The sequence below is a fragment of the Crocodylus porosus genome, unplaced genomic scaffold, assembly GCF_001723895.1.
Source record: "Crocodylus porosus isolate Cpor-Errol unplaced genomic scaffold, CroPor_comp1, whole genome shotgun sequence".
Taxonomy (NCBI): domain Eukaryota; kingdom Metazoa; phylum Chordata; order Crocodylia; family Crocodylidae; genus Crocodylus; species Crocodylus porosus.
In genome coordinates, this window is record NW_017728906.1 from 87,205,833 (window position 1) to 87,220,648 (window position 14,816).

Genomic DNA, 14,816 nt, shown 5'->3' on the forward strand with positions numbered 1-14,816 from the left:
AGATCATCGAGTCCAGCCCCCTGCCCAAAGGGCAGGAAGTCAGCTGGGGTCATAGGATCCCAGCAAGATAAGCATCCAATTTACTCTTGAGATGATGATGTTCCACTTAAATCAGCTTTCTGTAGTTGTTTACTTAAACTGTGAAAGTGCAAACCTTACTGACTGAACATCCATTTTATGAAGCAGGTGTTCATAAATGTATTTCCTTAAACTATTGTTCAGCTTTTGTGGCATATGAAGGACAGAGAGAGTACCTGGAATTGGTGGACTGGTATTGACACTGGTACGGCCTTGAAATAACATCTTAAAATAGTATATAACATTAGACCAGATTTCTAGTCACAAATTACTTGGTAAAATAGTTCATATAGTCAAACCTCCTGCTTATGGGTTTCAGACTACTGTGTATAGGGATGAGGAAGAATGTTTTTTTTCCCTTATGCAGCTGAAGTTAAGATAGTGAATGGGTGAAGTCAGGTGTCTGCACTCGGAGGTGAGAGACAAAATCATCTTAAATATTTGGCTTGTGCATCTTGCTCACATGGTCATGATCATACTAATTGCCAGATCTGATATCAGAAAGGAATTTTGCCTCAGGTTGACAGAGATGCTGGGAGTTTTAGCTCTATATTGCATCCTGGGGACTAATTTACTTGCTGGGATTACCTAGGCATATGCCACCTGATTTTTTCTTTGGCATTGCAAGGCTTAGGGCATTGATGGCACAGCTTAATTTCCTCTGGATTGAAATGCTTTGATCTAACTAAAGTCTTTGGACTTGAAACAGAGGTTTATGGGTAAAACGGGTCAGGTGATTATAAAAGACTTTTCTAGCCTTAAATTTTGTGAAATATCTAGGAAACATCTGCTTATGGAAAGAAGTCAGCTGGGTCAATACATATGTACACATTGAAATTCATTGAAAACTTGGCTGTATCTTTGGACATGCTAGAATTTCATTCAAAGTTATCTTGTAACTTCCAAGGAAATTAGTCTCCCTATTGCATTCTGAAAGTTCACACTTGTTTTGTATTGATGTTCATTTTTGTTATGTTTTGCCTAGGTAAAGATGAGGTACTCAACTGCACAGTTTTTAGGGGGTACTCTGTAGCCCTCAATGTTATGTTCTATTGGCTTATCAATGGTAAGCACGCAGAACAATGTTCTGACAGCACTAACTGCACATGTCAAGGGGACTATGAATACTTGTAAGTATATATACTGCAAATATTGCACTACTTTCTTTATGGTATGTAACGTTAGTTAAAACACCTGAGTTATTTTCAGTACCCGTCTCTCAAAATCTACCTACCAGCTGGCTGTAGGTTTTTGTATTAAATATCTGTAATCATTGCTGTTAACTTAGCTTATCTTTTTTTAAAGAATATCTGCTAAGTCTGCTGTACATATACATACACAAACAATGTTTCAGACTTAACTACAGATGTCTCTCAATGTGCTGTTTCTGGCCTTAGCAGATGCTAGGGGTGTGCAAAGTGAGCAGTATTGGATTCAGATTTGGCCCAGTTCAGGGAATAATGATGCAGTTCACTGATTCGGATCATTGTGTCGATTTTGATTCGGCCAATTCTGAAGATTTGATTCTGATTTGGAGAATCAGCGATTTGAGCATAGCTTTATATGTTTTTTCCACATACCTCAAGGTACTAGGCGTGGCTTGTGGACACTGCTATGGTGGAGCAGATGGAGTAATCCCATGAGAGCACAGTGGAGTCCCCTGTGTGCTCCGCACTAGACCCAGAAGTGAACCAGAAGTACTTCCAGTCCAGTTCTGGGTCTGCCATGGAGCACATGGGGGAACCCCCCTGCACTACCCTGGCTTGGTGATCAGCCATGGGAGGACCCCAGGAGCCCCCCCAGACTTAGGAGGCACCAGTCACCAAGCCAGGGGACGGGGTCCCCCATGTGCTCTGAGGCAGACCCAGAAGTACTTCTGGTCTACTTCCAGGTCCTGTGCACTCCTGTGGAATGCTCCATCCGCCCTACCAGCTCAGCATTCATAAGCCGCACCTGGTACCTCGAGGTACATAGAAGATACATATAAAGCTGTGTCTATGCTTGAATTGTCAAATCTCTCAGAATGTCTCTGAATTGATTCTGAGAGATTAATGGGTCTCCTGATTTGATTTGGAGGCAGAGATTCGGATGCCAAATTGGCCAAATCTCCTCCAAATCAAATCAGTGACTGAAGCTTTGCACAGCCCTAGTAGATGCTCCTTTGCAATATTTCTCCATCCGTTGTTGCTGTAGGTAAATTGTGGTCATGGGAGGAAGAGTAATGTTATAGGAGTAGACAGAAATGTAATGGCAACTAGAATTTCCATTTTGCGAAAATCTTTGAGATTTTGAAATTCAGTTTTGTTCCAAATTGAAAGCAAGACAAATACATTTCACATTTTCTGTTAAATGAATTTCTTGAAAAAATATGTTTTGGATCAAGCTAAATGTTTCTTTGTGATAAAACTGAGAAATTTTCTTCTACCTTTTTAAAAAAGAGTTAAAAATTTCAAGGAAAAATGTTTCATTACATTCCAAATTTGGGGGTGGGGTGAGGTGGGAGATGTCTTGATCTAGCATTTTCCATCAGAAAACATAGTTTCTTCTTTGCTGGAAAGCACTGATAAGTGCTTTAGAAAGCACTAATAAGGAGCTATTTCATGAATTAGTTGCATTTCTACTTGGGGACGAGAGTTCGCACAGCCTATATCAAAATGAACATTCAGAACTCACCAAGAGAGCTAGCTGTTACGTTAAGACAGCAAAGGGTTTGTTTACTCCTCATACTGTGGGGGCTTGTACAGATTATCATTTATGTGTTTGAAAAAGCCATGAAGGATTGCTACCTGGCTTTCCCATGTATGTCAGAGGTGGGAGCGAGCAGGTTCATTTGAACATGAGACACCTTGAAATAGTTGGGACACTGCAAAGACCTCTGTCATCTTAAATGTTAGCTAATCTCATGCTCCTGTTAGAGGAGTGAAATGCTAGTTATTGTCCAACTCTGCTGTAGGACTAATGAAGCCCTATGTCAGATTAAGCTGTTTAGTCTTAGGAATCAGTGATACTTACTTAGCTGTTTTGCTGGACTTCAAATGTAAATGTTTGACGTCACTCACAGCTTCACAATGAATGCTAAGCATATGATACACTTATCAGGTTGGTCTGGAAATTCCTTTCACTATCATCTATGAAGAGTAAAACCTGTATCCCACATGACCAGAGGTTGGGATGGGTTTTTGTTGTTAGGTGCAAAGGGCATTTATACATGTGTTCTGGGAGTGTGTGTGTGGGGGAGGAAAAGAGGGGGACACCCTAATGAAAGCACCTGAAGCATCACGGGTATCAGTGTCCCCACACTGAAAAATGGTGGCAGGGATGCTTTAACTAAAGTTCATTGAATGCCATTTTTCAGCATGGAGATGCTGATATACATGGTGCTGGAGTCTGCTGGACCATGGTAATTACCACACTCCAGCAGACTTGATTAATTTAGTCTGCTCCAACTCACTGTAACTATAGCGCACCAGAGCAGCCTCACTATGCATATATAGGCACCCAAAAAGTCAGGCTTTGGAAAACTAAACTATGCTTATTCTCCTCCATACCTTATAAAGAATATATTCCCCTCAGTGTATAAGCTTACGGTGAAAAAATTAAGGTATCTAGAAGGAGAACAAAAAATCACCTAGTTATGTGACTAATATGATCACTGGTTCTTTAATTTAATATTTCTGTAGTACAAAACACCTAATTTTTCTAATATGAAGAAACAAAAGATACTATAGACGTTCTGATTCTAGTGATTTATTAATATTTGGTTTTATTTCTTAACTGCATGGATAAGGAACATATCAAAAGACTTATCTGAAAGCTTTCTTAGCTGATTCTTAACCTTTTGCAAAACCCATGGTAGGTGTATACTGTGCCGAGTATTGGAAACAGCCCCTTCTTTAGGAGTCCCACAGTGATGTTGGTGTTCAGTATTAGTGCTTTTAAAACTATCGTAACCTTTTTATATAGTAATGAAGAAAGTTCATAAACTCTGTATCTCTGTTGTAGTAATTTAGAAAATGAATGGTATGCGTCAAAACGACTGTGGATTAAAAAGGTTACAGAGGAGGACATGAATCATAATTACACCTGCATCCTGATTGTTCCTGGTAAAATGCAAAAACAAACTGTTAGACTGAAAAAAGGTACAGAATAATCTGATAATTCTTTTTTTCCTGGTATTTAATGACCTACAGGGCACATCTACATGAGATGTATACTGCAGAGCTGACTAATTATCTTCTCAGTTAATGTCTTGGCATCTACACATGCAGGGCAATTCAGCTGGAGTAAACTAATTAACTTTGCAGCAGGATAGTATTTGTAAATACAAGTACCATCCTACTGCAGAGTTTTGCTGTACAGCAGCACACTTGTAGACACAAGGGTGCTTCAGTGCTGGGGTTGCTTGCCAACTAGCTCAGCACTGGGGCACCCTCGTGACCCAGCCAGCCCCTCTGTAATGTGTTGAGCTGGGGGGAGAGGAGCCTTGGGCTGTCAGGCTGACCCCTTGGAGCCCTCTGCCAGTCAGGGCTGCTCTGACTCAGCTCAATGTACTGCAGTCCTGGGCGCACAGTCAAATAATGGTGCCCCTGAGAGCAATAAACTCCAGGACAGTAAACTCCGGAGTTTATTACTTTGCATTTATTGCATGTGTAGATGTGTCTATAGACTACTATACACTGTACTAATTAGCATTTTTTTTAACAATAGACTCTGTTTTACCAGGGGAGGTCATTCCTCTGAATTCTACTAGTGTCATGTTCCCCTACATGCTCTCTGCTGCCTTCTGTTTGAAGACTACTGGATCTTAGTCCAAAGGCCCACACTGATACGTCCCATTTAATAGTCAAGATGGTTTACAGTTGTTCAAGATAACCTCTTGCCTTCTAGTCCTACCATATTTTGAAGCAAGAAAAAAATAGAGTACAACATTCAGAAAGAATAAGGCTAGGGACAGACATTACACATAAACCGGTTTAATTGATCAGAAACTGCTTTAAACCTGTAACAGAACATAAGTTCAATGCACATAAACCAGTTTCAAAATGGGTGAAACTGGTCTAAGATAAATCTGATTGAATGTAGCATCAGACTTAACTGATTTGGGTCAAACCAGTTTATGGAACCCCTGTCCCAGACCCCTTCCTGGTTTAAGTTCAGTCAGAGTCCCCCAGCAAGCTTTGCAGCAATGGGGTATGTTTTCTACTGCAATGGAGCAGGGCTGGCCCCACCCGCAGCTGTCAGCAGGGACTTTTCTATTCCCAGCAGCAGGGTGGATTTCCCCATCTCATCCCCCTTCTCCAGTTGGGGCACAGGAGTAAAGCCCCAACTGCCAGCTTCCCTACTCCACTGGGCATGGGGTAGGCATTTTTCTCCTCCACTCCCACTTCAGCTGGTGGGGGTGGCAGGGGCCTGGCTCCCGGGTGGGGACAAGGCCCTGGGCTGCAGCTCTGTCCAGGAGTTGCTGGGCAGCTGATGCTTTAATCCCCTGAGCTGGCTCCAGCAAAGCAGTGGCACCAGGGGCTGTGCTCACTCAGCAGCTCCTGGGATGGCAGCAGGGGTTTGGAATGGGGGTGGGGGAGCAAGAAGTAGGAGGCTGCCATTTTTCCTCCCCACTCCTTTGTCAGCCAGCCTGCTGGCCAGGGAGCAAATGTCACTGGGCTGGGTGATTGGCTTGGCTCCTGGCTGCAGAGAAGCCCGCAGTCCCACCTGAGCTGGGAGCCAGGGCAGTTGCCTGGCCACAGCTCCTCTCTGGTCAGTGGGCCAACTGAGGAGGGAGTAGGAGGGGAAATAGCCCCCTTTATGGGCTTCCGATCCCCTGTGATGGGCATAGCCTGGCTGAGGGTCAAGAGCCAGGGTGTGGGGAGGGCTGTTTTCCCACCACTCCCTCCTCAGTCAGCCTGCCAACCAAGCAGGGGTCATGGCTCCCCCTTTCCCCAACACTGGGGAGACCCCAGCTGGGGGTCCAGTGCCAGGAGGAGGGGTGGGTTTCCTCCCACACCCCCTCCTTAGCCAGCCCAGACTGAGGAAAAGGTGTGGCCAGGGGGACCAGCTCTGGGCATGGGGAGATGGGGGAAGAGGTGCCCTGCTCAGGGCTTCTCCCTTCATGGGGGAGGCCCTGGCTGGGGTCTGGGGGGAGGGTGGGTTTCCACCCAGGCTCAGCCAGCCCAGACTGAGGCGGGGGCATGGCTGGGGGACCAGCTTTGGGAACAGGGAGAGAGAGAAATACCCCACTGGGGGAGTCCCTCCTCCCCTTTCCCCAGTGCTAGGGAGACCCAGACTGGAGGTCTGGTGTGTGTGTGTGTGGGTGGGGAGGGGTTCCCCTACACCTCCTCCTTAGCTGACTGGAGGCCAGAGAGGGGGGATAGCTGGGAAAATCACCCATTTCCCCACTGGCCAGCAGGCTGGAAGCTGAGTTCTAGCACCCTTAGGCTCCTGACATGGGCCACTGCAAGGGTTTGACTGTCTTTCACTTTTAAAAAGCGAATGTCAGTTCACTTTCTTATTGGTTTAATCTAAACAGTTTATGGAAACCTGCAAAGACTGAATCAATTCAGCCCTGGGCTTTTTGACTGTCTTTCCTAGCCTAAATGTTAACATCTGCAAGTGTGGAAGAGGGCTGGAGAATCACAAAAGACCCAGAGCTAGATCATAAAAGACAATCACAGAAGAGATGGGATGAAATCTGGTCCAGAGGAGACAGTATGCAGAGTGTAACAGGGGTGTAATTAGCAAATTTTCTGCCCTGGGTAGAGAGGCAGGGGACCATATGTGTCTAGGGGCTCATGGGCAACTGGTGCTGCCTTAGGTGGAGGGGCACATGCCCCCCCCTGCGACCAGTCTCGCCGACCAGAGTGGGGGGTTCCCCCATGGGTGATCCTGCTGTCCTGGGGGCGGGGGTCCTGCAATGGCCGATCACCATGGCCGATTGCTGTGCTTGCTGCAGCTGCTTCTGGGAGTGGCTGTGGCTTCTGGGAGCAAGTGCCAGCTGATCGTTGCAGCCGCTCCCAGAAGTGGCCGCAACCACTCCCAAAAGCGGTGCAGTGAGTGCAGTGATTGGCTGGCACTTGCAGGGGGGGCACTGGTGTTCCTGCCTGCCCACCCTGCCCATTGCCTAAGTGGCTGGTCAGGGGGTGCGCTGGCTTTCTTAGGAGATGCATGTGCACCCCCATGCACCCCCTACACATCACCACTGTGGTGGGTGCTGGGTGCCAAAGTATCTTACCAGAGTGCTCCCTGCCACCTGGCTGCTGCTGCTACTACTGTGGTATGGGCTCCCCATGGACTGTCATTCTGATGCCTTCTATAAACTGCTGCCTGGGATGGGTGCCTTACTTGCCCACCCCTGATTATGCTACAGATACTATACTAGCTATGCTAAAACGGAGCATGTAAGCACCTGAAACATCTAGTATCCTTGTGAAGGACTGCTGAAAGATAGATATAAGGGTTAAAAATCTTTCCTGGGAATGGAAAATGGAGGAGGAAGACAAACAAGCTATAAAATCAAGTAAGTATTATAAGGCAAATGCAATGACGAGAACAATAAAATCAGTATAAAAATGTTGGATAATCATGGTGGATAAAGGGAGGAGGAAAGGTAGAATACAGTCTGTTACCAAATCAGAAATAGTTTACAGAACGACTAATTTAAGATCTTCCCTTAGCACATAAATACATGAGAACACAAAAGGGATGTGTGCAACAAGCCTGTATAAAGATCTTTTGATAAAAGTGGATGAGGGAATATTTAGGAATGTACACAGATCAACAGTTATGGATGATTATATCCTCCAGTGCTAAGAGTAAAAGTTCCTACGCTCATATAAGGCTCAGGTACTTGGGTTTTGTGAATCAAGTGCAACTGATAAGTGTGAAATACACTCCCTTTTCTGGGACCAGGGTGCAAAGCTGCTGCTAAAGACTGTGAAATGAGCCTTGAAAGCTTTGTCTTGCACATCCCCCATTTCTGTATAAACTGATACATATTTGCTTGAGGCATTACCATAGAAGGATTCACATTGACAAAAAGACATGTAACTAAGACTGTAATTAAGAATAATCTGGTTTTGAGCAGTCTTGGGCTTTTGTTTTTGCAGGCAACATTTCTGACCTCCCCCCGCATTTATTTACTACTGGAGTGATTGTGGCTATACTATCTTCATGTGTTGCTGTGCTCCTGGTGGTTCTAGGTGGGATATTCCGAGTTGACCTAGTTTTACTTTACAGGGATGTAACTGGAAAAGATGAAACTGTTGGAGGTAAGAATTGGACAGTGCTGCCATTGAACAAAGTGATATAAAAACTATTTAAAAAGAGGTATATTCTCAAGTTGGGTAGGTCAAACATATAAAATGACAACTTTTCATATGAAAATGAAGGGGAAAGTCAGGAGTAAGACAGTCATAGTGATGTTTGGGAATGGATAAATAATGTCAGACTTGATTCAGTAGAGGTAAATTAAATAACTATGTTTTTTAAAAAGTGCAAAAACAGGACAGAAAATATTATGAAGTACCTGACTCTAGGAGGAAATAGAAAAGAGCAGAGTATACTGTTTTAGCATGCTCGGTCCTATAATGTACTTTTATTTTTTTCCCCGTACTGAAAGTGAGGGCATGGCTGGTGAAAGGAAGAAAAAAGGTGATTCTGAGAAGAGGAAGCAGTCAAATTCCTTCTCTCCTTGTCTCCCTGACTCCTTTGCACTCTAAACCCGATGTGTTTCTTGGATAACAGAGGCCACAGGGAAGGTGACAGGCCATTATTATGAAATTTATCAGTTGCCACATTAAGCTGCCAGAATCTTACCAAGAAGCATTTAGTGTAGCCCATACTCGAGACACCATCACTTGATGTTGATAATTGGCCGACTACTTCTGGGTCCAGTCTTTTCTTTGTGGTTGAGTTTTTGGTTGGGCAACTCTCACAATAATACTTAGAATACTTTCCCTTTGTTAGATTGCATATAGACTTGAGCACAGTATATAGATAGCTCTAGTTACATTGGTTAGTGATCTCTTACTAATGGATGAAGATCAACTGTACTTGCCAGTATTATTTGATCTATCTATTGCCTTGAATATTTTTGGTCACAAGATGTGGATTCATCCATAGATCTCCAGAAGTATAGATGGGACTAACCTTGAATAATTTCATTAGCATCCAAGAAAGACATCCCACAGTCTCTATACCCAAAAGGCTTTCTAGTGTGTAGTTTCTCACCTTGTGATCCTTGCTTATAGAGGAGGCTATTATGAGGTTAAATGAGAAAAAAGTATGGACTGTGATGTTTCAATTTAAATAGAAGAGAAGAAATGTTGGTAAGGTAGGGAGGAAGAAGAAAAAGTACTGAGAGTTACGTCTGATTCTCTGCTTTATCTGTGTTTGTTACCTAAATTTGCAACTTCAGATTTTGGTTAGATTCACCGTTAAACCTCAATGATCAGATTTCATTACGAGCTAGGATGGGTCTAGAAGGTAGCAGATTTTAACCCTAGACACAGATTGCATGGACCTTAGGGATAGGCTACAAAGCTGTCTTTTTTACAGTGGTTTTTGAGTTTCAGTTAGCTATTGCTATATGCTGCTGCTTTATATTTCAATATGTGTTTATAAGTAATTACAGCTTCAGCCTTGAAACTTGTTTTTTGTTATGCTCTCCTTTATGTCTTCTGTAAATATTCATGATGCAACTACACACGGTAGCATAGGCCATGAAATGAAATAAACCTGGAATCTATATGATATCTTTTATGAAGCCGTTATTTTCAAATGAATAATACAATCTAAGGGTATAAATTTACATCTATAAGTTCCGTTTAATTCATATCCTAGGTATGTCTTTGAATGGATCAAAAACGTGTAAGTTTTAAAACAGCTCAACAAGTCAGGGATATTTTTGCAAATTTTTGAGAAAACAAATGGAATAGGATGGACTGTGTCAGATTGGTACTGGTCCATGATATTTCATCTGAAAAATGACAGGAGGGATGTTTGAGAAAAAGCTGCCATCTCAGAAGCTTACTGTGGGGGGACAGTAATTATAGAAGTCAGGAAGAAGGATCAGTTATCATAGTTGTTAAGCTTCAGATAAGTTTAGTCTAACACAGTGGCGCTCAATCTTTTGAGCCCATGGGTCAGATGAGGGTAGTGGGACTTGGACCGTGTGCCGCAGGCTCAGGCCCATGTGCCTGGATGGGGCTCTGCGCAACTTTGGCTGGCATCCACAATCTGGGATGATATGGCACCAGGAGCCAGGTTTGGCCCCTGGCCTAACAAGACAAAAATTGGTAACTCTTTTTCCAGATGGAAAAGAATATGATGCTTTTGTGTCTTACCTGAAAGACTGCATAACAACTAATGATGAAGAGGGAAAATTTGCTTTAGAAATATTACCCAAGACACTGGAAGAACATTTTGGGTACAAACTGTGTATATTTGAGCGGGATGTGACTCCTGGAGGAGGTAAGCAAATGAAATGACTTTACTATTAAATGGGTATGAGATTCTCACAAAAAGGCAGGGGTCTGCAGTTGCAATGAACTTTAATGATGAGTCATGTTTGTCTGTGGAACATATTTTAATTAAATCCATGCTGCTTTTGTGCGCAAATGGTAGGTTGTGCACATTAAACACTATATTTTCAAAACTAGAGGCTGTCTGAAAAGTTTCAACTTAATCTGTTCCTCTTTTCAGTGAGCAGAGGGAACAAAAATAGGGTTTGAGCCGAAAACCAATGAGAGGTCTTTATTGTTAAGCATGGGTTTGCAATGGAACTGCTTTTCATAGAATCATAGAAGTTGGGTCGGAAGGGACCTTATAGATCTTCAAGTCCGACGCCCTGCCAGGGCAGGAGAAAAGAACTGGGCTCAAATGATCCCAGCCAGGTAGGCATCAAGCCTCCTCTTAAAAACCCCCAGGGTAGGAGCCAGCACCACTTCCCTTGGAAGTTGCCCTGACAGTGAAGTAGTTCTTATGGAGTGAAGTGGTTCTTATGGAAACTACTGCTTTTCTTGTACTTTGAAACCAGAGCCATGTTTTTTTCCCTTGTGGCACTCTATAAATTAAGCTTCTATAATCTTTACAATATGGAAGACAATTAAGCTTTTATGAAAACTGACTCTCAAAAAATCTAGATTTTTCCGTGATTTAAATGAAACATGGAAAAAATGGATTTGGGGTTACTTTTCTTGTAACCAAAAGTTGGGATTTGTTTTAAATCAGAGAAAACCAGGATCCATGCTCATAAATGTGATGGGTGCTGTAGAAATGCTTAAAAACTGTAAATGTGCTATAAATAGGTGACACTTTAAAGAACATTTGAAACAAAACACAGTGGGATTTCATGCAGCTGAGCTCTAGAGGAAAATAAATTCTTCATGTAGAAGATTTTTGCCAGTGCTTGTGCATGAGCATATGTGCATCGTGTGTAAGTCTTTGCGGGACTTAGGGTTTTACTTTTTAGTTCAATTAATTATTCTTTGTAACTAAAGAATCATGAAATCCTTGCTTGTACCGTACAGAGTTGTTTATCTAGAGCGGGGGTTGAATCCAGTCCATGGAACCATTTGATTCGGCCCACGGACAAAGAGCTTCAGTGGCATTTGGTGGTGGAGGACTTTGGCAGCAGTTGCTTTCCCATGCTGCTGCAGGGAAAAATGGTAGTAGCAGTTGGATCTTAAATGCCTGTCCCTCTCCACCCATCCCTGCCCTGAAGTGAGTCGGTTCAGCCCACAGCCTTGAAAGGTTGTTGATCACTGATATATGGTACAGAGGATACTGATAAGTAGGTTGGATAGTGATAAAAATAGGGAAGTGAATTGAGGGTTAGTGAATATTGCAAGAAGACACTAACTGCATGGCTGAAGTGACACTAGTTGAAGTTATTCTGCTGCTCTTCATGGAATAGCTTATGGAGCCAATTAGTTTGTAATTTGATTTGTAGCATGAAAGTAATGTACACTGACTAAGGTCAAATTAAATTTCCATTGTTGTGTTTCTTAAATTCTCAGAATTGTTTAATTCTCTACCATTTTTTTTCATATTACTTATCACTATTATAGTTTACGAGTGAACAAAGCATAAAGTAATTTAGTCATTTTACATATGAAACACGTTATCCCTACTACAGAAAGATATGTTAATTTGGGTACCTGTGCTTTTAATTTATTTTAAGACGTATAAATATAAATAATATTTTTATAAATGTATCTTTAATTTACAGCTATTGTTGATGATGTCCTTTCATTCATTGACAAGAGCAGAAGATTAATTGTTATACTGAGCAAGAACTATGTTTCTGACAAAGTCATGTATGAGCTTGAGAGTGGACTACATAAGGCATTAGTAGAAAGGAAGATTAAAATAATATTAATTAACTACATGCCTATAAGTGATTATAATTTCTTGCCAAAATCACTTGCCCTTTTGCCATCTTGGAGAGTTGTACAGTGGAAAAAGGATCAGTCTCTTCCATTGAATTCCAGATTTTGGAAGAACCTTCGGTACCTGATGCCAGCAAAAACTTTCAAGTCAAACTCTGGATGTCCCAATAATTGTCTGGAGCTAGACTTAGAGCAAGAGACCCAGTCATTGACTGCATGTTGGAAGACTAAAACATTCATATAACCACACAATGGAAAGCAAACGTTGCAGAATGAGCACATTGCATTATTTTAAAGGAGGACATAAATTGCACTTGCTTTAGGGAGGCAGTGCCTTCCTAGTGGATAGAGCATAGGACTGGGACTTGAAAGATAATGGGGTGATGTTCAGCTAGTGTAGGTAGCCATAGAGACCATAGTAACCCTAACTCTGACGTCTGCCCCCAAAGTATCCAATTCTGATTCTGCCTGAGATTCTGAACCACAATTCTTCCATTTGTAAAATGTTCTTAATTATACATACTGACCATTGTAAAGTAGCCTGTATTTAGAAATGTGTTTACAGTTATGATTTCTGCCATAAAAACACCTGAGCCACAACGTAGCGATATATCCTGGCAAAAGATTAGTCCTTTAATAAGTATTATTTAACTGAATACCTGTTTAGGGGCATTTGAGAGGGAAAAGGGAGGAAGCATGACACTTTTTTTCTGGAGACATCACTGGGCACATCTTACTTTTAATTTCCTTTGAGGCAAGAGGCCTTAGGAGTTGGATTTTTGAGGGTCAATGTTACCTGATAAATGGAGGGAAACAACCTCCATTTCCAGTGGTAAACTTTTTGCTGGAAAATTTCAATAACCCATTGGGAAAACAGAAACAATGCTTTCTCAAATGCCTGTGTGGAATGTGTTGCACTTGGAGAAAGTTCTTGCTTTCTCTCTGTGCCCAGCTGGCTCTGCTAGCTTTATCTTCTCCTATTTCCCTCATCAGCCCTTTTGGTGGAAACCAGTGTTAGTAGAAACCATGAAAAGCCTATAGCCCTTTAGGGTCCTGGTATTCCCTAACATGGAATTTATAGGAATTACCGTTGTCTGATCCATCTCCTCCCGTTTTATGCAGGATTTTGAAGGTTTGGGACAAGAAGACAAGAATATTTTGATACCATAATAGAAATAGGATTTGCCACCCTGGTCTGGGGATGCTCAAGTTTCCATAAAGAATTTTTTTGGCAAAAATCTTGCTGGTCTAATAAAAGATATCATCTCTAATACAAGTCCTAATTTCAAGTTTCCATAAAGTATTCATCATTATAACTATTTTTACAAGTTCTTACCATACTTTCATCTATACTTTTAACATGTTGAAACCATCTCTCTTTCTAAGGTAGATTTCTAAAAGGAATTCAGTAACTCAACCATAGTGAACCCATATTAAAGTGACTGACTGTCTTGATGGTTCCAGGATAGCTCTAGATATGTCTCGATGCTCCTGAAGAATCAGTGAAATGGGACATGAGACTTTTCTCCCAAATTTGCAAAATTGGTCCAAAATAAAGTGACTCTTTCTACCCTGCCCCGAAAGTTCCTGCATTCCAGGGAAGTGTTTATGCTGTGTCTGCTGAGGAGAGCTATTTAGCTACTTGGTACTACATTAAAGTGCCTCTGTTAACTAGGGGTAATGTAGACAACTTCCAGTTTGAGAGGTCTGATAACATCTGGGACTGTTTCCAGGATCTTCCACCTTTCTTGATTAGTAATGCTCCTTTTTCTCTGGTACACTTCTGGTACACTGTAGCTCCACCCCCCCAATCCCTCCCAAATGCATACCTCTGTCATGTAGAACAGACTAAACCCGATGGATAGTTGAAGTGCACATGGCTGCATTTTGGATTCATATTTACACACTTTCAATGTAATGGATTTTTCTGTTTCTCTTTTGTCAAAAGTGAAAATTGGGTCTTCACTGTATATATCTTCAAAATAAAGACTGTTGTAAACCTTTGGGACTTTTATTTTCATATTGTTTTTAAAACTTTGAATAGGGTTATATTTTAATATACTTCATGATTGCTCCTAATACCTTCTTGTTAGCTGTGTAGCAGGAGGATATGGTATACATGTCTATATTGTTTGAATGCTTTTCCTTCCTTCCTTCCTCCATCCCTCCCCCCCTTCCTTCCTTCTTCTGTTGTATCAAACCTAATAAATATATGCCTGTTTCTTGCTGTGAAATAAATACAATATTTGAATCAAAGTTGTGTCTCTTTGCAGTGATTAGAAATATTTAATTTTTCCATATCCCTGCTGCTGATTTATTCCATGTGGTTGTATTTATTTGTCACTATAGTAATACTAA

The 14,816-nt window shown here is 41.9% G+C and overlaps 1 protein-coding gene across 1 annotated transcript in view; it reads left to right on the plus strand.

Moving 5' to 3' along the window:
* Positions 1 to 13,995, plus strand: part of IL18R1 (interleukin 18 receptor 1) — a 40,820-nt gene extending 26,825 nt beyond the window's left edge. Inside the window, exons 7-11 of the mRNA XM_019529563.1 lie at positions 1,064 to 1,208; positions 4,081 to 4,217; positions 8,175 to 8,336; positions 10,381 to 10,539; positions 12,299 to 13,995. Of these exons, the coding sequence (XP_019385108.1) occupies positions 1,064 to 1,208; positions 4,081 to 4,217; positions 8,175 to 8,336; positions 10,381 to 10,539; positions 12,299 to 12,702 (1,007 nt within the window). The 3' untranslated portion in view covers positions 12,703 to 13,995. The remainder of the gene's footprint in view (positions 1 to 1,063; positions 1,209 to 4,080; positions 4,218 to 8,174; positions 8,337 to 10,380; positions 10,540 to 12,298) is intronic.
* Positions 13,996 to 14,816: the final 821 nt, after the last annotated feature.